At 44.2% G+C, this 24,797-nt stretch overlaps 1 protein-coding gene and 1 long non-coding RNA gene across 2 annotated transcripts in view; one reads left to right on the forward strand and one right to left on the reverse strand.

Moving 5' to 3' along the window:
- Positions 1–13,939, forward strand: part of LOC130123238 (uncharacterized) — a 32,850-nt gene extending 18,911 nt beyond the window's left edge. The window contains exons 2-3 of the long non-coding RNA XR_008811287.1: positions 12,824–13,000; positions 13,900–13,939. This is a non-coding gene — a long non-coding RNA (uncharacterized LOC130123238). The remainder of the gene's footprint in view (positions 1–12,823; positions 13,001–13,899) is intronic.
- A 2,941-nt stretch (positions 13,940–16,880) lies between these two features.
- LOC130122495 (ewing's tumor-associated antigen 1 homolog) lies at positions 16,881–24,133 on the reverse strand. The gene is made up of 7 exons (XM_056291428.1): positions 23,977–24,133; positions 22,956–23,075; positions 21,809–21,873; positions 21,438–21,547; positions 18,798–19,828; positions 18,375–18,497; positions 16,881–16,993 (listed from the first exon to the last, which is right to left on the reverse strand). Exons 1-7 carry the CDS (start codon positions 24,131–24,133, stop codon positions 16,881–16,883), a joined length of 1,719 nt encoding a protein of 572 aa, XP_056147403.1.
- Positions 24,134–24,797: the final 664 nt, after the last annotated feature.

Here is a 24,797-nt window from a genome sequence, read left to right on the forward strand (position 1 = left end):
TCTCTCTCTGTCACACACACACACACATACACACTCGCTTACTCTCAATCTTTCCTGTCAAGTCTGTGCCACAAATACCTCACCATCATCTCGAAAACATAACCTAATTCATAGATGAGCTGAAAAAATTCCATAATTGTTTAACATTTTAGGAAACCAAACTCAAATAAACCTGCCGGATGAAATCATAGCATGACAAGATAATAGCATATTATACCATGCCTTAGCCCATTCTAAATTATACCTTTGCTACTGGTTAGGACAAATGGCTCATAAATCAAGCATCACATTTTTAACAACATGAAATAAAATACAGACACAGACACATGCACCTACATAGCAAGTGAGCGAGGGAGTGAGATGCAGAGCAATAGCGAAGGAACGGTTTTTATTTTATTTTTTTACCTGCAGCTGAGTGCAGAGTGTGAGGCTAAGTAGCATTTGACCTTACCTGCATGGATGAAACTCTCCATATTGGCTCACAAGTCTTCCATTTTCCAGCCACTGCCATCTAATTCTACAGTGTTGATGCACTAACCCAACAAAAAAGGAGGTGGGTGGGGGGTTGAGTGGGGGGGGGGGTTCTAAAGCTAATATGTGAGGAATTCCCACGCTGCCAGACGTGCCCCATTTCCATTTGAAGATGTTGAAAACTGAACGTTCAAACAAAACAAAACAAAAATAAATAAATAAAATGAATAAATAAATAAAAAAAAGAAAACTACAAATCTGTGTTTTACCCTCAGCGGAGAAACGCGAAAGGGCTGAGCTCTTGACGGAAGAGCTGCGCTTCACTCCCCTGCCAGCGGATGCAAAACAAGGGGCTCGGATCTCCCCATTTGCATCTTTAGTTGTTTTGTTGATCTGATAAACGCATATTTGCATTTGGAGAACAACTCGTGTAATTTGACTGGGGACTCCCAATTTGCCTTTGAGGAGAAGACTGCAGTGCAAACACTGGCATTCCCCTCTGCTTGCCGCACGCTCGGCACATTAGTGTGTGCTTGGTAGAGAAAGGCTGTAGTATATGATGAGTAAACATAACGAGCCATCAGTAGATGCTAACTGTGTGTGTGCGTGTGTGTCAGGATGAGAGAGAGGGACAGGGCAAGAAAGTTATTGAACTCTGTATGTGTGTGTGTGTGTGTGTGTGTGTGTGTGTGTGTGTGTGTGTAAGTGTGTGTAAGTGTGTGTAAGTGTGTGTAAGTGGGTTTGTGTGAATAAAAAGTGTGTGAATGTTAACAAAAATCAGCAAACAGAGATGGCACCTATGCTACAACTGTTGCTAGTCGTGATGTTATTTGCATTTTATTGCGGGTCAGAATTGCTAAATGAGTGTTCAAGGATATTCTTTCTCAAAGCCCTCGGACTGACTTGAGAAGGAGGAAACACATGCCCGGTGTAATATGTGCATGGATGGTTTCCCTCTTTGTACCAGAGGGCCTAAATAAGAGCCAGGTGATTTGAGGGTACAGGGATGATAAAAAACAAAAAACAAAAAGCCCATCATTAGCTTCCCTCCATCAGTCTGGGAGCGCAGGCAGGACCGGCCATGACCATGAAACTGTTACGCTGATCATTTTGGAAAAGTTCCTGTGCACCCGTGTGCACATGCGTGCATGTGCGTGTGTGTGCATGTTTGTGTGTGTGTGCGTGTGCTTGAGAGAAAATGTATGACTGCAGGTTTTTAAGTTACAGGGAGGCCTGAAACCTTCATCCCAATGGTGGTGGTCAGCTGGCAAAAGGTTGTGTGCGCGCGTGCGCGTGTGTGTACACACAGTTGATCTGGTTTGCACATTGCAAGGGGAACCTTGATCCAAGCTCTTGTACTAATCAGTCTTACCTTCCCTTGCATTTTCCATGGCGTGTATTTGTGTGTGTGTGTGTGTGTGTGTGTGTGTGTGTGTGTGTGTGTGTGTGTGTGTGTGTGTGTGTGTGTGTTTAAAACGCAAACTCAAGCAGCTGGAGTTCCACTCAGTTGGCCTGTCTTTATGCAGTCCTGCTGCACATAATGAACTGTGTCTCTGCACAGCGGGAGCCATTTTAACTGCCCTGCACACAAACTCACAGGAGCTAATGCCATTTTACATTTTAGCAACAGGCTAGACGATCAAGCCACAACAAAAGCCTCACAAAAATGATTTGCACAGTCTTTCTTGCCATTTCTTTAAAAGTAAAAGTTGCACAATAAATTTTTTTAAGTGCGTAATGAGAAGCTAATAGCTTCCTTCTCTACCTCCATTGCTACTCCCAGTACCCCCCCACCCCCACCCCCACCCCAGGGGAAGATTTGGCACCTCACTGTTAAACCCGGCAACAAAATTACCTCAGCCTAAACCTGTCAACAGACCATTACAGCCCACGCTGACTATTACGGGCTGGGGAAAAAACGGGCCAAAGTCATTGTAGCACATAGGTGTTGGCAGATATAGGCCATAGGAATGTTGCGACAGGGGTGTTTGCTGGCTGCGTACGAGAGAGTCTCGCTTCTCAAAACACAATGAGGTCTGCGTTGACTCTTATCAGCACGCTTAATAGAGCATGGTGATGCCGTGATATTGATGAGGGATCAGACTGGATGGGCAAGATTTAAAAAGAAAAGAAAAATCTATCTGGGGGTTGAACGGTGAACGGTCAAGACGTGGAATCTGAGATAGTTGATTGCAGAGCTTTCAGTGGGCCAATAAATTCTTGACTTCAAATAGATTTTTTTTTTATAAGACTCTGTTCCAGAGCGGTGATTGATGCAGTAATATCAAGCCATTGATGTATCTTCATTCTCCTTGTCCACATTACGTCTGAGCGCTGTAAATTTGACCCCTAGTGGTTGTTTCTATGGGTTGCTTAAAACCGTGTTGGCAACCCAGGGACGTGTGAGAAGATCTCGACTGTCCCGGTCACCTAATGCTGCTCCCATCGAGACTAGACTGCAAATGTCAAGAATATTTAGCTTTTGAGCTCTACGCTCCGCTTTGTCCATCGTTTCATAGCTTTGGGTTTTAATGGAGTGCTCCAACCAGGCACAAGTTTACCGAGACAAATAAAATATTGTAACGTGCACGGATAAATAGACTCGCTAGCCCACCATTGGCGGTCACCAACGTGACACTGGTGTCAGAAGTGGGATGCTGAGACCATGAGGTCATCGGAAGCGCGTGCGCCCAGGGGCGTGAGGGAGCTGATATGCTGAAGCGCAGGGATGCTACACTACCCCCCTCCCGAAGTAGGGGGGTTGTGTAGCATGCACGGATAAATAAACTCACTAGCCCTCGGCTGACGGATCGGATCCTTGAGTCGATTGATTAATGTAGTCGCCCGTGGTGCGGGAGACCCGAGTTCGCGCCCTGGCTGCCCCCCCAAAACCGCTACAGTATCATAGTATTTTCCCTGAGTCAGCAACTCCACGAGTCTACCGTTCACCTTTAGTTCTGCCACAAGCTAAAATAAACTTTATTTTACATGCAACGTTTTCAAACACAGAATCCTTAAAAAATTATGACAATGCTCTGTATGGATAAAACGGAAATAAAGCCGTTGTTCCAGTTGAGGACCCTTCCACTCGGACCATGCTGGTTTGTATCAGCAACTCATCGCTTTTGGTCATTTTCATTTGGGGCGCCGTGCCCTCATGTTAGGTGTATCCCATTGAAACTCATTGACTGACTGATTGACTGAGACAGGTAGAATAAAGAAATTAAAAACTTAAATGCCTGTCTGTAAAAAACAGTTTTTAGAAAGTAATGACACTTCTTGTTAACAGCTCTAGCCTTACAAAACACCCTGACCTCAGGATTTGGGAATTGCCCCGCTCCACTGCAGTACCTCTCACCAATGGAGTAGGCGGTCATACCTGGGGGCCCATGAATGGAGGCCTCAGGTAAAGCCCTGTTGAGACAAATCTAAAGCTGGCCTAATGACACGCTCCGTGAAACTATTCACAGGTCATTTACGCTGCTGACAGCCTCCCGCCACACCGCCTACTCTCCTGCCTCCCGCTCCCTGTGTGTGTGTGTGTGTGTGTGTGTGTGTGTGTGTGTGTGTGTGTGTGTGTGTGTGTGTGTGTGTGTGTGTGTGTACATGTTTAGCTATCCTTGTGCGGACATTTGGTCTGCACAAGGATAGCAAAACCTGACAGCACGTACCTTGTGCGGACATTTCAGAGGTCCGCGCAAGGAAAAGGGTGTATTTTAGGGTTAGGAGTTGGTTTTAGCGGTAAGGTTAGAATTAGGGTTAGGTTATGGTTAGGGTAAGGGTTAGGGTTAGGCATGTAGTTGGCATGGGTAAGGTTAGGGTTAAGGGCTAGGAAATGAATGTAGTCAATGAGGGGGACAAGGATAGTGAAACACGACTGTGTGTGTGTGTGTGTGTGTTTGTATGTGTGTGTTTGAAAGTGAGGACAGACAGACAGACAGAAAGAAAGTGAGCTAGAATGAGTAAGTCGAAGGGGAGAGAGAGAGAGAGAGAGAGAGAGAGAGAGAGAGAGAGAGAGAGAGAGAGAGAGAGAGAGAGAGAGAGAGAGAGAGAGAGAGAGAGACATATGATGCTCATTAGTCATACACTAGGAGATAATCTACAAGCAGCCAGGGTATGAAAACACTGCTTAAGCTTTCTCCAGCATGGCCTCACAACATGTTAAAGTCATCAGAGATGTTATCTCTGCTGGCCTGATCCGTAGATTGGTAAAGACAAGTCCTGCCTCGATAAGATTGTAAAAGCATTCATCCATGTGCAGCGTTGTCTGTCAGTGCTGTTTTTGCTTTGGAAGGAAGAAGAAAAATCCTATGTACCCTATAGGTAAAATATGAATCATGGTAATCTACCACAACAACCGCGGTTCACCCTTTAAATAAGTTTGCACCAAAGCCCCATTACTCCCCTCCATGATTTAAACCCCATGTCGACGACTTAGCAATGTGGTCACAGTGGGTCAAGTGGTACTATTTCAATATTTTCCAATCTCTATATGAGTTCGAATGTGGATGTTTGACCAAAAAGAAAAAAAAATTCATACATGTCCTTCAGTGAGAATGCTCACAGGGGGAGCTTTTTTCGCCCATGCAAAGATACAGGACCGTCCAACAGGGCAGATAGTTATCAATTATGGTGAGTTGAGCCTGGGCCCTTTGGTTGAAGGGGGGGTCACCCTACTCACCACACCATCCTGCTTAACCCCTTGTTTAGATATTGATTTTTTTAAAACTTTATTTTTAGGGTTTTTTTCCCCCTCTTAAAAATATACACAAAAATTAAAACACGCGACCCCCCCTCCTCCCCTAGACACCCCCCCAAAGAAAACAAGCAAATCAGAGAGAGAAGAAACAACAACAAAACAAACAAAATCATCAATTAAACATATATGAAAACAAAAGGGCTTTAAAAATATTAAATATATGGCGGCCTGTCCAGGGTGTCTCCCCGCCTGCCGCCCAATGACTGCTGGGACAGGCTCCAGCATCCCCGCCACCCTGAGAGCAGGATAAGCGGTTCGGGTAATGGATGGATAATGATCATTTATTTTATCAAAGATATTGATTTTTTCTTTTATTTCTGATTGAGTTTTAATTTTTTTTAAAGAATGATTTTTGACCAGTCTGCTCTGTATAGTAGCCCTTTTGCAGCGTATGTTGGGTTCTTTTGAGTTCAAATGTGCTTTGATACTTGATGAAAATACAGGATTTGGCCCATAGTGTTGGTGCAGAGACCCACCGACAGCTTCTATTCAAACATACCAACAACTGGACCCAGATACCATGTCGACAATGTCAACGTGTTAAACCCCTTTACATATTCTTTGCTGGGCAAACAAGATCATTGTTTTCAAAATACCTAATAATGCTTCGTCCCTCGTTAGCGCTCTTATTCCCCAAATCACTACCATACCATCACAGATTGTTTCCTAACGCCAATTAAAGTCTCCTCGCATGAGTTTCAAGCTGCAATTTCTCTCCTCCCAAAAATGAAAATATTCACACAAAAATAGACAGTTTGAACAGGTGCCATAGGAACATAATGGCTGCTGCAGCAATTACTGCCTTGTGCCTGACTTGGAGCCATAAATCATTCTGTCTCCACAAAGAGGACGTTGTGGCACCCCGCTCCCATTCAATAATCACAAACTGCCCAGATTACGGCGTGACGAGTAGGTGCTGAAACAGCCCATTCTTGTTTTCTCACTGACGATATCTCGCTCTTTGCGGCGATATTACGGGGATCCTTCAGCGGGCTTGATATTGTACCTGTTGAACACCTGTTAGCCTCGCAAAGGTTTCATCAGATAGTTGAAATAAATGCAGGGTCATCATCATAACCGTAATCACAGTAATAAAACCTGGGGCCTTTATGTATGTGCCAAATTGCCCAGCCTTGTGATTTACAATGAGAATGTCGAGGAGGGGAAGGGGGGTGATGGGAGGGAGATAGGGCATGGGGGAACTCGGCGGGTTTTACCTGCATGTTAGATACACACGAACACACACACACACACACACACACCCACACACACACACGCGCGTATACACACTATAATTCCCTCTCTCTCAAATAAACTCACAATCACGCATGAGGCTTACCCACCCTCATGTTCTCACACTTACACACTCACACATTCTCCCATTCACTTGTGATCTAAAACACTCACACACGTGCAGCCCTGCATACCATTTCACCCTCATATTCTCACACTTACACACACACAAACACACACACCGTCCTGCATATCCACTACCCCCATATTCTTGCTCTTGTATACAAACACAATCTCATTCATTTCTTTCCTCTCTTGAACACATTTGCTAACATTCACATATCCAAATATTCTCACACACACACACACACACACACACACACACACACACACACACACACACACACACACACACACACACACACACACACACACACACACACATACACACCTGGGAGCACCCCTCACATGAGTATATAATGGTCAATGCCAGGGCTGTGAAAGAACAGTGGAGAATTCTCCTGGGAGTACAAAGACAAACATTGTACCCCGGTCACACACAATACAGCAGGTGAGCAGAGTGATAAGAGGCAAGAGGCGAGATTAGCCTCGATATTAAAATAATTTCTCATGATTATAATCACAATAATTTAGTCCACACTGAAGATATTACACATTTTCAACACGGTACAAGTCTTCAGGGTAAGAGACTGTTGAAAACAGAGATTTGAGCGCTGGCATAATGGACCCATCAGACATGCTCTACCTTTCAACACTATGAGTGCCAATAGCAGGGGTAAGAAGTTGGTGTTTGTCTATCCAAAATCCATAGCAGGTGTTCAATGCAATAAGTGACAATTGTAATATGTGTGTGTGTGTGTGTGTGAATATATGGATATGGCAAATTGGACTGATGGTTCTTTCATCTAATTTCATCAAAATCATGCTGAATAAAATGTCAAGTGAGCAGCAATCTTTCGTCAGAGTGGTAGTAAGGATTTGATATTCAGCTGATAAAAGGCTAACACGGTGACTTCGTAGTTAGCACTGCTGCCCCACAGGACGAAGCTTCTGAGTTCCACCGCAGCCCTTCTGTGTAGACATGGACGGATTAATGCACTGGTCGACGGGGCCCGGGCCCCAGGGCCCCGCCCATCTGGGGGCCCCAAAGATTAGCGAAATTACGTCCTCTGAAATCCACCCAATGGGAGGTAACGTTAACGTGACGTTTGCGTGCCTTAGCAGTTAGTGCTGGTGACGGGTGAAATAATAATAACAACAACAACAACAATAATAATAATAATAATAATAATGTAACGTTTTGTAGGTCCTTTAATAATATCACATGCATTGCGTTGTTTCTGGTGATTACTGTAAATCACATGACTAATCAAAACTGCTTGGTGAAATTGCATTCAGACTCTCTGGTGTTGTTATAGGGGGGCCTCGTGAATTATTGTGCCCCGGGCCCCAGATTGGTTTAATCCGTCCCTGTGTGTAGAGTTTAAATGTTCTCAGGATACTACAGTTTCCTCCCACAGTCCAAACAGATGCATGTTGGGAGAATTAGAGATTCAAAATCACCCATGGGAATGAATGGAAGTGTGAGTGATTGTTTGTCAAGACCCAATGATGGTCTGGTGACCTTGTCAGGGTGTCTCTCTCCCTTCCACACAACACCTGCTGGAATAGGCTCCAGACCCCTCTTGAACCCAAACTCGGTTAAAGGGTATTTCCATTTCTTTTCTTCTTTTTTTTTTTAGCCTGGGTTGTATCTTTGTAGTTTTTGCTATTGTGCATATCGGCTATGATATCATTTTACTCACCAGCTTCATTTTGAAGATTTTAAACACAGGACCACCACTAGACAATGTTTTGCAATAGCATCACTTGGTGCCATGTAATACGATATATAATTAAACCTGTCCTTTCACTAATTAAAAAAAAACATTGGTGTCTTGGTTAGACTGTGTATATGATTTTCCATCATCTATGACGTCTCAGTTGTGTTGGCTGGGTTATTTACTGATGTCCTACCTATGGTAAGCAAGATGGTCATGCCTGCAAGTTGAGCCAGAAAGTTGGTCGGCCATGTAATGGACAATTGTTGATAATATTGGACATTTTGGATCCTAACTTTCAACTTCCACTTTTGTTCTTATCTCCAAGATAATTGGGTTAAATTAGACTTATTGAAATGTGTCTGACGCTTGTAATCCATGGCCCAGTGAGACACCATCGCAAAGCTGAGTCCAGCAGTGCTGCCATGTCCAACATCTCCACAATGAAATATCATAACCAATATGCGCAATGGCAAAAACTACAAAAGTAAGAATCAGGGTGTAAAAGAAACAAAACTATCCTTTTAAAGGGTACAGCAAAAAACAAAAAACAAAAAAAGAAAAGAAAGGAAAGGAAAAAAGAAAGAAAGAAAGAAATGAATTTCCTTGGCAAAAGTAGGTAGATTTCCATTTTTACTTGTGTTTCAGGGATATAAGGAATGCAGGGTTAGACAGCATCTAGTGGTTTGCTCAAGAGGCAGATGCTTTCTACAATAGAAAGGTTCAAGTTTCATTGATAATGAGGATTTATAAGGAAGCTGCTTTTGTGCCTGGTTGTTTTTGTTTAAGTTGTGCAGTCTATCTTCCCATGAGGAGGTACTTGAAATATGTGTTGACCAGGGATGTGTGGGGACAGCTATGACCATGCCCACATGCTTCCTGGACTCGGAGTCATAGAGGTAGAAATGGTTTAAATTATAGTTGGGACATGTGCCCTCTATCAATTTGGAATAGGACAACTTAAAACACTAAAGATGGTGGCACTGACAATGTAAGATCATGCAAAGTCATGGTGTCAGCAAAACTGGGTTATCGAAGTGCCTTTGTCGACATATAATAAGAAAATCCACCAAACACATGCTCAGATTTACTCAGTCGCAGTATTGATATTTATTGATACCACACGCAAATCTCAAGGTGGTGGATAGCGCATATGTATAAGTATAGGTAAAATGGAAAAAAAAACCTTTTTCTGTGAAAACAAGAGTTCTTTGGAATGAACTTCTACAATCCATGTTGTGTACAATTGGCCAGTTTTCTTAAAGGTAAAAAGCAAATACCAGTCATCTCAAACTTGAGATATAAATAATTCCCCATTGGAAAAATAGAAGTCTGGTCTTGCTGGTCAAGAAATGACTGCCTGGTAGGGATGGGAACCACCAAAGGCCCCATTATACAATATTATCACGATGCTTAAGTCATGATACGATCGTCTGTCTGGTCATGACAGACCTAGTAGGCTACAGGGCGCCCCTAGCGGCATCTGTGAGATACGTGTCAATGAACACGTACAAGTGACTTGCAGAAGCGTGTCCATAGACACGTAAAGAGGAGGCGACCGGTCTGGATACGATAGTATTGCGATGTTAAATATTTTGCAATATGCTGAATATTGTGAAACATATATTGTGATATATTCCAATTTATTACCCCAAAGGAAAACTTTGTCAACATCTGTTGTATCTGATAAGATAAAAGTTTTCAGTCTGACCTCACCAGAGAAAAACTCAGCACCAACAACTAGAGGACTGAAAGAGCAATTGATTTTATTCTAGTACTGTACCAAAAAGTTTAATTAGTATTTGCAATTTATATAATAAAATATCTCTGCCAGGGATATGGGTGGGGCTTCCCTCGAGTCTTCAGACTCTACCTCCTCCACTGAGGACATGTTAGCTGAGTTTAGGAGGAGCTCCTCAAAATGTTCTTTCCACCACCCGACAACATGCCCAAACCGGGTCAACAATTCCCTCTCCCCAGCTGAACATAGCCTGAGTCAAGCCCTGCTTCCCCTTCCTGAGTCACCGGACGGTTTGACAGAACTTTCTTGAGGCCAACTGAAAGTTGTCCTCCATAGCCTCGCCGAACTCCTCCCACACCCGAGTTTTTGCTTCCGCGACCACTGAAGCTGCAGCCCTTCTGGCCTCCTGGTACCTGTCTGCTGCTTCAGGGGACGCCTTGGCCAACCAAGCCTGAAAGGCCTCCTTCTTCAGCCTGACAGCTTCCCTCACTGCTGGTGTCCACCAACAGGTTCATAGGTTGCCACCTCGACAGGCACCAATGCCCTTATGACCACAGCTCCTACATGCTGTATCTGGATGAATGAACATGGTGCCCTCTGTGGGCCATGTTCATTCCTTGGTGTTTCTAGGTGGCAAGGCACCATGTATGGATGAGATTAGCCCTGAGATGCTGAAGGCTCTGGACATTGTTGGGCTGTTTGGCTGATACACCTCTTCAGTGTCACATGGAGGTCAGGGACAATACCTGTGTAGTGGCAGACTGGGGTGCGGGTTCCCATATTTTAAAAAGGGGACCGGAGGGTGTGCTCCAATTATTGGGGCATCATGTTGCTCAGCCTCCCTAGGAAAGTCTACTCTAGGTTGCTGGAAAGGAGGCTCCAACCGATTGTCGAACCTCGGCTCCAGGAGGAACAATGCGGAGTCCATCCTGGCCATGGAACAACGGACCAACTCTTTATCCTTGTGGCAGTGCTGAGGGAGACATGGGAGTTTGACCAGCCAGTCTACATGTGGTTTGTGGACTTGGAGAAGGCTTACGACTGTGTACCCCGGGGCACTCTGTGGGGGGTACTGTGGGAGTATGAGGTACCAGGGCAGTTGTTACAAGCCATCCGGTCCTTGTATAACCAAAGTGAGAGCTGTGTCCGCATTCTCGGCACAAAGTCAAACACGTTTCCAGTGGGTGTCGGACTCCGCCACAGTTGTCTCCAATTCTGTTTGTGATATTCATGGACAGGATCTCAAGGCATAGCCAAGGTGAGGAGTGTGTCCATTTTGGGAACCTCAGAATTGCATCTCTGCTTTTCACAGATGATGTGGTTTTGTTGGCTTCATGAGAACGCGATATCCAGTGCGCACTGGGGTGGTTTGCAGCTGAGTGTGAAATAGCCAGGATGAGAGTCAGCACCTCCAAGTCTGAGGCCACGGTTCTCTACCAGAAAATGGTAGATTGCTCTCTCCGGGTTGGGGATGAGTTGTTGCCTCAAGTGAAGGATTTCAGGTATCTTGGGGTCTTGTTCATGAGTGAGGGTTGGATGGAGCGGGAGATTGACAGGTGGATTGGTGCAGCATCAGCAGTAATGCGGACATTGTACCAGTCTGTTGTGGTGAAGAGGGAGATGAGCCAGAAGGCAAAGCTCTCAATTTACCAGTCAATCATAATCCGCTTCGGTGTAGCGGTCTAAGCATTGGCTTGGTGTCGATGCAGTTGCCCACTGGGGATCTCGTAGTTCGCGCCCCGGTCTAGTCAGATCCGACTATGACCGGACTTGATGAAGCGGCAATAATTGGCAACACTGTCTTCGGGAGGGGGGTGGAGTCAGCTTGTGTTCGTCACATGAATGCGTCTCTGGGTGTGTCGGAAAAAGCAGTGGTTCGGCCTGGATTTGCCTTGTCACGGAAGTGGCGAGGCATCTCCTTCGAGACTGCTGGCCAGAGAGATGCAGTTGGAGAATGTATACAGCAGGAGGGTGGGTGTTTGAATTAAAATAGGGAGCGATTGGCCACTAAATTGGGAGAAAAAGGGAAAAATCAGAAATAAATTTATAAAAAAAAATTACCAGTCAATCTTTGTTCCAACCCTCACCTATGGTCATGAGCTTTGGGTAGTGATTGAAGGTGTGAGATCGTAGATACAAGCGGCTGAAACGAGTTTCCTCCATAGGGTGTCTGGGCTCAGCCTTAGAGATAGGGTGAGGAGCTCGGACATCCGGAGGGAGCGCAGAATAGAGCCGCTGCTCCTTTGTGTCTAAAGGAGCCAGTTGAGGTGGTAGGGCATGTGATTAGGATGCCTCCTGGGCGCCTTTCTTGGGAGATTTTCCGAGCACGTCCAACTGGGAGAAAACCCCGGGGTAGACCCAGAACTTGCTGGAGGGACTATATGTCCAATCTGGCCTGGGTGTCATGGTCTGTGATCATGGCTCTCCCATCCCCTGATTGGTGCGTTAATCCACCTGCGCCTGGGATCCTGAATGACCCGGATTGCTCGGCTTCTCTCAACCTCCCCTGTGTCTGATTGGCTGGCCGGTTCCTGCGCACCTGCACCCAATCTCCCTAATTGGCCTCCCTGGGTATATATGCCCCTTGGTTGCTCATCTCACACTCGCCCCCTGAGACTCAGAGACTTTCTTGTCGCCAGAGTGCCTTGTCTTTGTTATCTCTCCCGTGTCCATTCATGCCGTTGTTGTTTTTTCTGCTGTTTTTGTAAGTTTTTCCTCACCGTTTGTTAGCCCTCCCCGCTATCTGTACCTGTGGGTTTTTGTTTCCTTTTAATAAAGGAGCTTGTCGGAACCGATTTGCCTCCACCGTCTGCACTTGGGTTTTCCTCTTTGCTACACCCGTGACACTGGGAACGCCTTGGGATCCGCCAGGAGGAGCTGGAGGGCATTGCTGGGGAGAGGGATGTCTCGAGTGCTTGCTGCAACCGCGACCCGACCCGGGAGAAGCGGCTGATGGTGAGATGAGATAATAAAAGATCGATGCTTGGCGTCCATGGATCGATACAATATTGCCATGTAAAATATCGCGATACAAGCCGCGAACCGGCTTGGTCAGGCGTCCCTACAGACAATTGGCCGTGTCTGCGGGTGGGACGTTCGATGTGGGCATTTGTCCTGGTCGCTTCACTAGCGCTTTCTCTGGTCGGTCGGGGCGCTCCCCGGATTGGCAGAGAGGGGGTGGAGCAGTGACCGGGACGGCTCGGGGTAATTGGCCAGATATAATTGGGGAGTAAAAGGGGGAAAATTGTAATAAATGAATAAAAAAATTAAAAAGATTCCACGATACTATGCTGTATCAAAATTTTCGGCCACCCCTACTGCCTGGCAGTGTTTCCAATATGGCACCCAAGTGAAATGGCATCTCGGCTTTATTAGAGGCCCTGGTGAGTGAGCAGCTTTCAGCCAGTGGCCTTCTCCTTTAACTGTACTGTACTAAATTCAATTTACGACACATATTGACATTGTAAAGTGGCTTGCAATGTTACATTTTCTGAGGGAAATGTGAGTTTATTATAGTTTACACCACTGAGATTAAACGTACACTGAGTAAAATTTTCCCGGTCACCTTGAACACAATTTTAAAAGTTGGCCCCTCCCTAGCTTAACAAGGCGCAAAGCCCATAACTCTGCAGCCCCCTTCATCCACATCCTTCAGTGTTTGCCAGAGGTGGAAAGCCAGCCGCAGATTCATCTGGTTTTGTAGCGAGCCCCGTCCACTTGGTGTTTTACTTTGCTGTATTTTTTTCTTTTTTTTAAGCAGTCTCCGCCATTATGTATTATGTCAGCTGTATTGATCTCGCATACTTAACTGGAAGCTGCAGTTTCAAATAATCAACCAGTGCTATTGGTTGCAGGGACTGGCTGACAGACCCACTGTCAAAATGCTGATGGCTGGTAATGCCCCGCACATTCAGAAAACAAGAAATACAGACACAAGGCACGGTCTCTGCAGACAGACATAAACGCATCCATCCATTATCCAAACCGCTTATCCTGCTCAGGGTCACGGGGATGCTGTAGCCTATCTAAGCAGTCATTGGGCGGGAGGCGGGGAGACACCCTGGACAGGCCACCAGTCCATCACAGGACTGACACGCACATTCACACCCAGGGACAATTTAGTATGGCCAATTCACCTGACCTACATGCCTTTGGACCGTGGGAGGAAACCAGCACACCTGGAAGAAACCCACGCAGACACAGGAACACCACACAGAGGACGACCTGGGATGCCCCGCAAGGTTGGACTACCCCAGGGCTCAAACCCAAGACCTTCTTGCTGTGAGGCAACCACACTAACCACTGAGCTACCGTACCACCCCCAAGTGTTAGCTTTTACAAGCAAATGGTATCCAAGGGACAGAACTGTTAAGTGAGCATATGTTGAATACTGCAGGGAAACCAGGGGCACCAACACAGACTACCACTAATGACTGAGAAGGTACATTTCTTTATGCAATTTCAGGGGGAGAATCCTATTCAGTGTGCCTTAAAAGAGCGGGTTAACTGAATGGGGAAAAAAATATGGATCTCAGATAAATATTAAGAAACACTTTAATCTCCACTGTTTTTCCAGAAAGGTTGCTGGTAAAATCACTATGCAGACATCACTAGTCTTTTTTATTAATCTTGAAATAAATGGGGAAAAAACATAAACAACCTTTTTATCATTGTTGCCATTTATTATTGGTTGTTATTTAACTTGTATAAAAAAATGGGTTCAACTGAAAGATGCACACTTATATAGAACAGTTGCGCAATACTGACTTAATATTGATGTGCAAAGACAAGGTGAAGGAACAAAAAAAAAAAAAAGAGAAATACCAGAAAACGAAAAAAGTTTAGACCAAAATATATTAGTTTGTGACATCTATTGTGGTGTTCTGCAACAAGCAAAAATTTAAAACTCAATCTTCATTTACTTTGATGCTGATTCCCAGCCATACTGAACCTTGACTTGAGCATGTCTTTCTGGAGCACAAGATTAAAAAAAAAAAAAACTTTTCCAGTCACTTGAATATGAAAAATAATGGGAATTTGTAGCAAACATAATTTGTGACACAAAATATAACTATCAAAGTCAGCAATTATAACAAGCATCTAGAACAATCCATCCACTTCAGCAGTGTATCACTGACATGACCATTACAGTGTGACTTAATGTACATAAGCCATTGAGATGACACTTTAAGAAGCCCTATTAAGAATACTGAACCGGGGGCATCCAGGTAGCGTAGCAGTCTATTCCGCTGCCTACCAACACGGGGATCGCTGGCTCAATCCCTGTGTTACTGCCGGCTTGGTCGGGCGTCCCTACAGACACAATTGGCCGTGTCTGAGGGTGGGAAGCCGAATGTGGGTATGTGTCCTGGTTGCTGCACTAGCGCCTCCTCTGGTCGGTTGGGGCGCCTGTTCGGGGGGGGGATTGGGGGAATAGCGTGACCTCCCATGCGCTACACCCCCCTGGGCAAACTCCTCACTGTCAGGTGAAAAGAAGTGGCTGGTGACTCCACATGGATCTGAGGAGGCATGTGGTAGTCTGCAGCCCTCCTTGGACTGGCAGAGGGGCTGGAGCAGTGACCGGGATAGCTCGGAAGAGTGAGGTAATTGGCCGGATACAATTGGGGAGAAAAAGGGAGAAACAAAATCTCCCCCCCCCCCCCCAAAAAAAAAGAATATTGACCCGCACAACTAGGTGTCTTTATTTACACTCCAAAAAAAATTTATGCAACAGGCATCCAGGTAGTGTAGCAGTCTATTCTGTTGCCTACCAATACGGGGATCGCCAGTTTGAATCCCTGTATTATCTCTGGCTTGGTCGGGTGTCCCTACAGACACAACTGGCCATGTCTGTGGGTGGGAAGCTGGAAATGAGTATGTGTCCTGGTCACTGCACTAGCGCCTCCTCTGGTCAGTCGGGGCACCTGTTCGGGAAGGACGGGGAACTAGGGCGGATAGTGTGATCCTCCCATGCGTTACGTCTCCCTGACAAAACTCCTCAGTCAGGTGAAAAGCGGCTGGTGACTCCACATGTATCAGAGGAGGCATGTGGTAGTATGCGGCTCTCCCCGGATCGGCAGAGGGGGTGGAGCAGTGACTGGGACAGCTCAGAGAACAGGGTGATTGGCCAGGTAAAATTGGGGAGAAAAAGGGTGAAAAAATACAACAAAAAAAAAGTATGCAAAGTGCTGAAATGGCACCATTGGAAGAAAATGGAAAAACCTCGTCTGTCATGGTCAGCATTTGGAATGATTTTCATACTCACGAAAGTGACAACTTTTTCATAAAACTAAAAAAGGATCTTTTTTTTTTTAATAATCAAGCACCAGATCCAGCACTTGTGCCAAACCAACCCAACCCATCCAAAACCACCTCCTCATAAACATGTTTTATCATTAGCAGCTGGAAGGTGTGGCAGCTCTCCCAACAAGCATTCACCTTTTTCCAGGGGACCCCGGGGCTTCACAGTAGGCAGTGTGACTGTCTACAACGCATGTTACTCAAATAATGAACCAATAATGAAATGTCTTCTTTTAGGAGGTGGCTAGATCATGTGCATGGCATGTTATGAAATTTGTATACTTATCCATCCATTCATTATCCAAACCACATCGCGGGTATGCTGGAGCCTATCCCAGCAGTCATATTGTATACTTATTTACTGGTTAATTGCAAAGAGGGGTGAACTACAGTTCCTGCAAGATGACACTGGGAAATCACATTTTATTTTGGGCATTTAGTTGATCCTCTGGGGCCAGAGCGACTTGATATCATGAGCAGCTGAGGGTAGCAGGATATAAACAGTGTCCCACTAGTAAGGATGCATGGAGCTGACTTATGGTTTTTCAAGGGACTGTGTCCGCAGTCGTCTCCTTGCCAAGGCCTCTTGTTTCTTCTTTTCTATCTCTGCTGCAGAGCACTTCCCAGTCATTTGGCCGGTGACAAACACTGGAAAACAGAAAGTGAAGGGAAGATAAGTATCTGGAAAAACTGAACGGTGCATTTCTAGGAAGTTTGGGGTTGGAAAACAAAACAAAAAATCCTTTAAGGGTAAAACAGAGGAACCTGTCAACTGAGAGTCATCATCCTGGCCTTGGCTATTCAGTCTTGATTTGCAAACGTAAACCAGTTGCTTGTATTACTAAAAACAGTAAGTGCCCACAGTAAAATAAAGCTGATTTGGAAATAAAAGCTCAAACAATTATTCAGTCTTTTGAGTCCATAAAATCAATATCCAATTCACTGTCAATGAACTGGAGATGGCTTGAGGTTTCAAAGACATAAAGCCAAGGTTCTCCTGTGGTTTCTAGCTTTAGGAGAATTATTTTGAGCAAATAATGATTCAACTGTCTACGATTTTGGAACATGATGTGAATTCTATTATTGGGGTGATTTTTTTTTCAATGTTTTTATTTTTTTTTGCTTTCACATTACTCCCAGAGTTATGGCAGTGCAATGAGGGAACTGAGCTAAGTTGGCATCAGAATCACTTTTAACCAATAAGAGTAATGCCCCTTTTCCACTACATGTTACCAGCTCAACTCGACTTGACTTTTTCGTTTTCCATTACTGGAAAGTACCGGCATTTTGGTAACTGTTGGTAACTGTTACCACTTTTCCGGTACCACCTTTGTCGATGTTCCAAAAAAACTGGAGCGGGTACCAAAATCAATGCTGACCAGCTACACTGAGGGGTATTGTTACGGTAACGGAAAACGACACTCTATGAGTTGAGTCGAGTTGAGTTGAGCCGGTACCATGTAGTGGAAAAGGGGCATAAATGTACAGAAATCACTCTAATTATCCTGAGAGAGGCATAAGCTCTGATTCAAGATATTTACTCATGAGGTTCTACATAATAGTAATACTGACTTAATGCCCACCTCCTTAAACGGACTGTTCAGTTTTCAAGGTTTTTACTGTGTCCTACTTCCATCGAGTCAGACCCTTTTTTTTACCTCTGTGTGTGCATTTTAAATATACGTTGAATGGTGAGTTTAGCCTAACTTAGTAGCTCAGTTGCAGGATGTACAGTATTCTGGTATCATTAGCAGCTCCCCTCAAAAGAAGGGAAATACACCTCTGAAGCTAATCTTTAATACTTTTTAACTTATTAGGCTACTGTTAACAATTTCTGTTAACTAATGTTCTCACAAGTACATGAAAAATCCTAGAAATTAGTTTATAGTTTTGAACTATTTTTCTGTTATATGCATATCAGTCTTCTATGGGTAAAGATGACAGATATGTGTATTGCACATATAAAAATCAGTAAACATCTATGTTAATTTGTTCAAAGTATAGAGTACTGAATTAAAGGAGAACTTACCTTTCTTGCTGATGGCACCTGGGTCAGACTGATGTCTCTTGAATGATGCATGATGGGATTTGGAGTTTTGCGGCAGTCTTGCAGCCACTGTATGCATCTGAATACCCAGGTTAGCATCTGCCACTTGAAATGTTGTAGAGGAATCCCTAAAATGGCTAAATGTCCCAAGTTCAACATGACTTCCTGGGGGGCTTTGAGACAGTGATCGATTGGCAATATTCAAGGGATTGTTCCATCCCTGACAGTTCATAGTGTCAGTTCTAGTCCCAGTTAATGAGTTTGGATGAAAAATGGTGGATGCTATCTGTCTAGAAAGGCTGGGATTACTGTTCCTTGTCTGAGCAGTGTCAACACTTGAAAGTGCAGCTGCTTTTTGTTGTATGTTTTCTACAATGTGTTGTTTTCCTTCGGAGTTTTTCGGACCTGCTTTCATTGTTTTATTGTTACAGGTCCTCTCCAAATTGTCACAGACCTGATAAAACAATTGATCATCATCATCCCAGTCATCCCATAAGCAGTCAACAAAGGACTCTACTTTATCATGATGGTCTTTTACAGCTGAACCAGCCCTCCTATTTATCTGGTCAGAGGTTACTGTGCTCATCTTTGAAGTGTCCACTGCCATTAATGAGACCGGCTTCATAACAGCAGATTTCTGGTCAGGGATCTGTGATTTATAAGGTTCCATGACACTGAAGCCAGGGACATCATTGGCTGCGGCCAGTTTGGCCTGGAAATGAAGATTGGATTCTAGCTGGAAAGTGCTTCGTTTGCTTGTCTTTGGTTTGGGAATCACATCCATGTGGGCACTACAGTGTGGTTGGGACTGTACACTTGAAGCCCCGAAGGCAGAGCATGCACTCATTCTGGGCTTACAAGCAGAGGGGTCTTGATTACTATTCAACCTAGCATTTAACTGTGGAGTGGTTTTAGGCACAGCATCTTGTTGCTGCTCAGAATTGTGGGTCATTGCCAGCACAAAAGAGTCATTAAGTAGATCATCATCCTCCCAATCATCATCAAACTCATGTTTGTTCACATTGAGGCTGAAAGTACCCTGGTGCTCTGTAAGGCAGGTGTTCGCATCAGTGTAATTTTTAACTGACTTAAGCTCTGATGATTGAGGTGCTGTGGAAGTTGATCCCCCCCCAGGTTGTCCCTTTTTTTCCTGTGAACAGCTGAAGCATGAGGAACTCTGGCTGAAGTGACCAGTGATTTGTTGTGGTGAAGAGTCAAACAGTTCATTCAGCTCCGCCTCCACCTGCTGTGATGTGGAAGGAAGAGATTTTGCTCCCCCTGTGTAGCCTGGATGTCCAATCCCAACACACTTTGTCTCGGAAATCTGTTCACAGATGTTGTTGTTGACTGTTTTCGGCTTTTCCAGTGTCTTCTCATCTTGCTGCATCTTGTCAAACTGCCTCGCCAGTTTTATGAGGCCCTCCACATTATTTTGCCTATGGAAAATGGAGATCAACCAGAACGTATGGTAAGAAACACAAAATGACTCAAAAAAGGGCATATCAATGGTAACTCTTCACAGTTAATGAATACGGTTAGTAAAATCATCTCCGACTCCTCTCATCCTGCTCATCACCTCTTCCTGCTACTTCCCTAAAGGAGGCGCTACAGGTCACTGTCCAGTAAGACTAAACGCTTCAGTTTTTTTCCCCTAGCCATCAGGACTCTGAATTCCTCCCTATAGTCCTCTCCTCACACACCATTGGCATGCATACCACCATTCACCTAATTGTTATGCGTGATATGTTTGTTGCTGTTATTGTGTAACTATTGTTCGTGATAATATGTGGAGTGTCTGTTGTTGTCCATGTATGTATTGTGCTGCAGAGTTTAATGTGTACCGAAAACAAATTCCACCGGCCTTGGTCGTGTGGCTAACAAAACAATCTAATCTAACCTAAAAAAACAAACAAAACACCGCTCTAACGTGACACCAAGTTAGCTACCATTCTTGGGAATCAACATTCCCCACAAGCCTTGAGGTACTCTTCTCCCTGTGTACAAACAGCTGTACCTCCAGTCACCAGTCAGTCAAGCTCATGAAGTTTGCTGGTGACACCACCCGTATTGGGCTAATCTCTGGTGGGGATGAGTCTGACTGCAGGTAGAAGATCAACCATCTGGTGTCTTGGTGCAGCCAAAACAACTTGGAGCTCAATACTCTAAAGACAGTGGAGATGGCTGTGGACTTCAGTTATAATCCAGCCCCACCCACCCTTATCAACCTGTGTGGCTCCCCCAGTCAACACTGTGGAATCTTTCCACTTCCTGGGCACCATCATCACCCAGGACCTCAAGTGAGAGCTGAACATCAGCTACCTCACCAAGAAGTTACAGCAGATGTACTTCCTGCAGCAGCTGAAAAAGTTCAACCTGCAAAAGCCAATGATGGTGCAGCACTTTTTTACTGCCATCATTGAGCCCATCTCACCTCCTCCACCACTATCTGGTACGCTGCTGCCACTGCAAATGACAAGGGCAGACTGCAGCGTATCATTCGCTCTGCTGAGAGGATGATTGGCTGCAACCTGCCATTCCTCCAGGACCTGTATGCCTCCAGGACACTGAGTCGAGCAGGAAAGAGCATGGCTGACCCTTCCCACCCAGGCTATGGTCTCTTCAAAACACTCCCCTCTGGCAATAGGCTAACGTCTATAAAAACCAGAATCTCACGTCACAGGAACAGCTTCTTCCCTACAGTAGTAGGCCTTTCTAACAAGCCCCCAGACACCCATAGATCCTGACATTGCTGCCCACCCAGCCTCCACTCCTTTATCTTCCCTATATATGGACACCATGCATAAAATCTGCACCACCCTGTAAATAACTCTTATACTGTAAATAACTTCTTAAAATTCTAATTTAACTTTTTGTAAACACAGCTTCTGCCACCCAGTGTCGGGCATCAGGGGCTGCCACGAGGTCTCATTGTCACTCTGAGCCGGTGTTGATTGCACATTATTGCACCTTACTTTTATTTTTATTTAATTTTGTCTTGTATATACATTTTATTTATTATTCTTTTTAACTTTTCTCTTTCCTCACCTGAGGGGCCTTTTCCTGACTCTGGGTTGGGAATTCTCGGGTGTGTATGGGATTGCACTGTCCCCTATCCACTGCAGCAAAGGGGATTCAGTTGCCACTAGTTTCACATCCTGTAAAAACATAAGTTGCAATGGTGAATATTTAAAGAACATTTTATTTCCTATTAGCTGGGCTGTACACAGGTAAACTGAGGTAAAGTACACAGTTTAGTGAGAATACTGAACCTTGTTTTACTGTCACAAATTGTCTGTTTAGGATAAATAACATGCAGCAAAATGCTCAAACAAGATAGGACAACATTATCAATTGGTGTTGCACCTAATGTTGCTGACCATGGTGATAGTGATGTACATTAACCTGAAGATACTGACCTTTGGAGCAATTCGGTTCACAATATCTGATATTTCCACAGTTTGGATGTTTCTGGGCCCATTCCCTTAAAAGAAATAGTTACTTATAATAGCAGCACTACAGCAGATATTATTAGTCTTACAACTATCAGAACTACTAAGAGTTATAATTTCAAGATATAAGGCAAAGTAAAAGTAGGGTCAATTTACTTCACTTGCAGACTTTATACCATCACATATATCAACGATTTGCATCTCCATATTTTTGGTTGTCTGTTTAGGAGTCTGAAGCTTGCTTCCCCAAAAGCTCTACTGTTCTTGCTAACTATGAATGACAGAGCAAAAGGGTAGATGAGAAAAGGCAAGGTTATATAATGTCACTATAGAGTATCTACTACTACTTTCGGCTGCTCCTGTTAGGGGCGCCACAGCAGATCATCCATTTCCATTTCTTCCTGTCTTCTGCATCTTCCTCTGTCACACCAGCCACCTGCATGTCCTCCCTCACCACATCCATAAACCTCCTCTTTGGCCATCCTCTTTTCCTCTTCCCTGGCAGCTCCATATTCAGCATCCTTCTCCCAATATACCCAGCATCTCTTCTCCACACATGTCCAAGCCATCTCAATCTTGCCTCTCTGCGTTGTCTCCAAACCGTCCAACTTGAGCAGTCCATCTAATATAATCATTCCTAATCCTGTCTTCCTTTGTCATTCCCAATAAAAATCTTAGCATCTTCAACTCTGCCACCTCCAGCTCCGCCTCCTGTCTTTTCATCAGTGCCACTGTCTCCAAACCATATAACATAGCTGGTCTCACAACCATCTTTTAAACCTTCCCTTTAACTCTTGCAGGTACCCTTCTGTCACATATCACTCCTGACACTCTTCTCCACCCACTCCATCCTACTTGCACTCTCTTCTTCACCTCTCTTCTGCACTCCCCGTCACATTGGACAGTTGACCCCAAGTATTTAAACTCATATGCCTTCGTCACCTCTACTCCTTGCATCCTCACCATTCCGCTGTCCTCCCTCTCATTCATGCATAGGTATTCCGTCTTGCTCCTACTGATTCATTCCTCCTCTCTCCAGTGCATACCTCCACCTCTCCAGGCTCTCCTCAACCTGCACCCTACTCTTGCTACAGAGTATGTCAGCATAATTTACCAGTCTTGGGTGATGTGGGATCCCAGATAATATCTTGCGAAGCTTCCCCATCACCTGGAGATTCACAACTATTCAGGCAGATGTATCTGCTACATGGTGTACGTTTGGGTGTCTGTAGATCTGAGAAGATATGAATAAATAAATAAATACATATAAAATGTATATTTAGGACAGTAATAAAATGCTGATTTTCAGGTTAATTTTAAAGACCTGCAGAATAAAAACACAGGAAACAATTAAAATAATTCTTATGTTCCCAGTAGAGGAAATCATGAAAACTCTTCAATTTTAACATGTTTTTGGACACTGATCTAATGGTTTTAACGGTTTCCATTAGAAACCAATGACCTGATCCTGATGGTTTCCGTATCATCAATACAGACCATTACATACCACCAAAAGCATTACAATAACAACTAGAACCATTAAAACTATTAGAAAATACTGTAATGGTTTTTGATGATTTTTTTGTTGTTGTTTTTTTTTGTTAGCAGAGAGAGCACACCAGTCATATTATCTAAAAATTCACCGGAATGCTGTTGCTGGCATTAAACTCACGAAACTTTGCACACATTTATGCAACCTATAATAAACGTCCAACCATCTATCATTTTAAATGTGTTGACAGAATGTCATTGTCAACATACACAAGACTTTGGTGTTGTTGAGTCAAAATAGTATTGCGATATCTGAGAAGTAAAATGTTTTATAAAAAAAGTATCACACACTTCCGAGCATCATTCATTTATTTCCACGTGTCTATATCGTACTAATAACAGCTGATCAGTCATTGACAAACGAATGGTTTCCCCCTCTTTGATCAACATCAGCCATGCAAATCTATTTGTTTCTCAGTAAAGTACTAAAGTAGATTCATGTGTGCGAAAACTGTTATGAGGTAAGCGATTGTTTGAAACTTGATGCAAGCAAAAGCTGTGAGCTACTTAAGTTTACAAAACTATTTCAATGACACCGTCACACACACACACACACACAAACACAAAACTCGGCTGCACCGTACTTTCCCCTTTACAGGCAGGTGAGGATGTGCTAGACGACTGCCCCGTCTCCTTTCCCGTTTGGGCCCCTTTTAGTTTGTTGTCAAGTTTGGAGACGCTGCTCAAGGTTTCACTGAGTAGGGCACCGCCAGCGTCATCAGGAGTCCTCGAGTCTGACATGCTGAACTAAAATAACGCCAACGGCATTACGTTGTCTGTCGTACAGGCCCTGCACATCTCGGAATACGACACAGTTTAAAGATTCAATCACTTATTAGCGCTTTCGTTGAGCTCTGTTGTGTTTCTGTTCATTCATTCAGCGCAAATGGCCATGCTGTCTTCTGACGTCACCGAACTACGGATGCCCGCTTAGTAGTTGGCAAACCGTACAAGCGAGTTAATGTGCAAAAGACATTAGCTTTTGCTTATTCCCTGCATGTTTACTTCTGTGGTCATTCGTATCAGCGAGTTATTTAACATGCAAAATATTTCAGCCTTTGCTTATTACCTGAATGTCTATTTCTGCTGTCGTTCCTGTACCTCTGCTATAACTGAAATAACCTTTAGCTTAATATTTATCTTTTAATCATAGAGTAAAACTAGCTACTTGCCATCCATCCATCCATCCATCCATCCATCCATCCATCCATCCATCCATCCATCCATCATCAAAGCCGTTTATCCCAATCCAAAACTATATGTGGATGTCTGAAGCTTATTGTTTTGTGTGTGTGTGTGTGTGTGTGTGTGTGTGTGTGTGTGTGTGTGTGTGTGTGTAAATTACAGTCCCAATTTTTAGTCTGTTTAATCATAATCACATCTCACTAATATTTATTATCCAAAT

This window comes from Lampris incognitus, chromosome 13 (assembly GCF_029633865.1).
Source record: "Lampris incognitus isolate fLamInc1 chromosome 13, fLamInc1.hap2, whole genome shotgun sequence".
Lineage (NCBI taxonomy): Eukaryota > Metazoa > Chordata > Actinopteri > Lampriformes > Lampridae > Lampris > Lampris incognitus.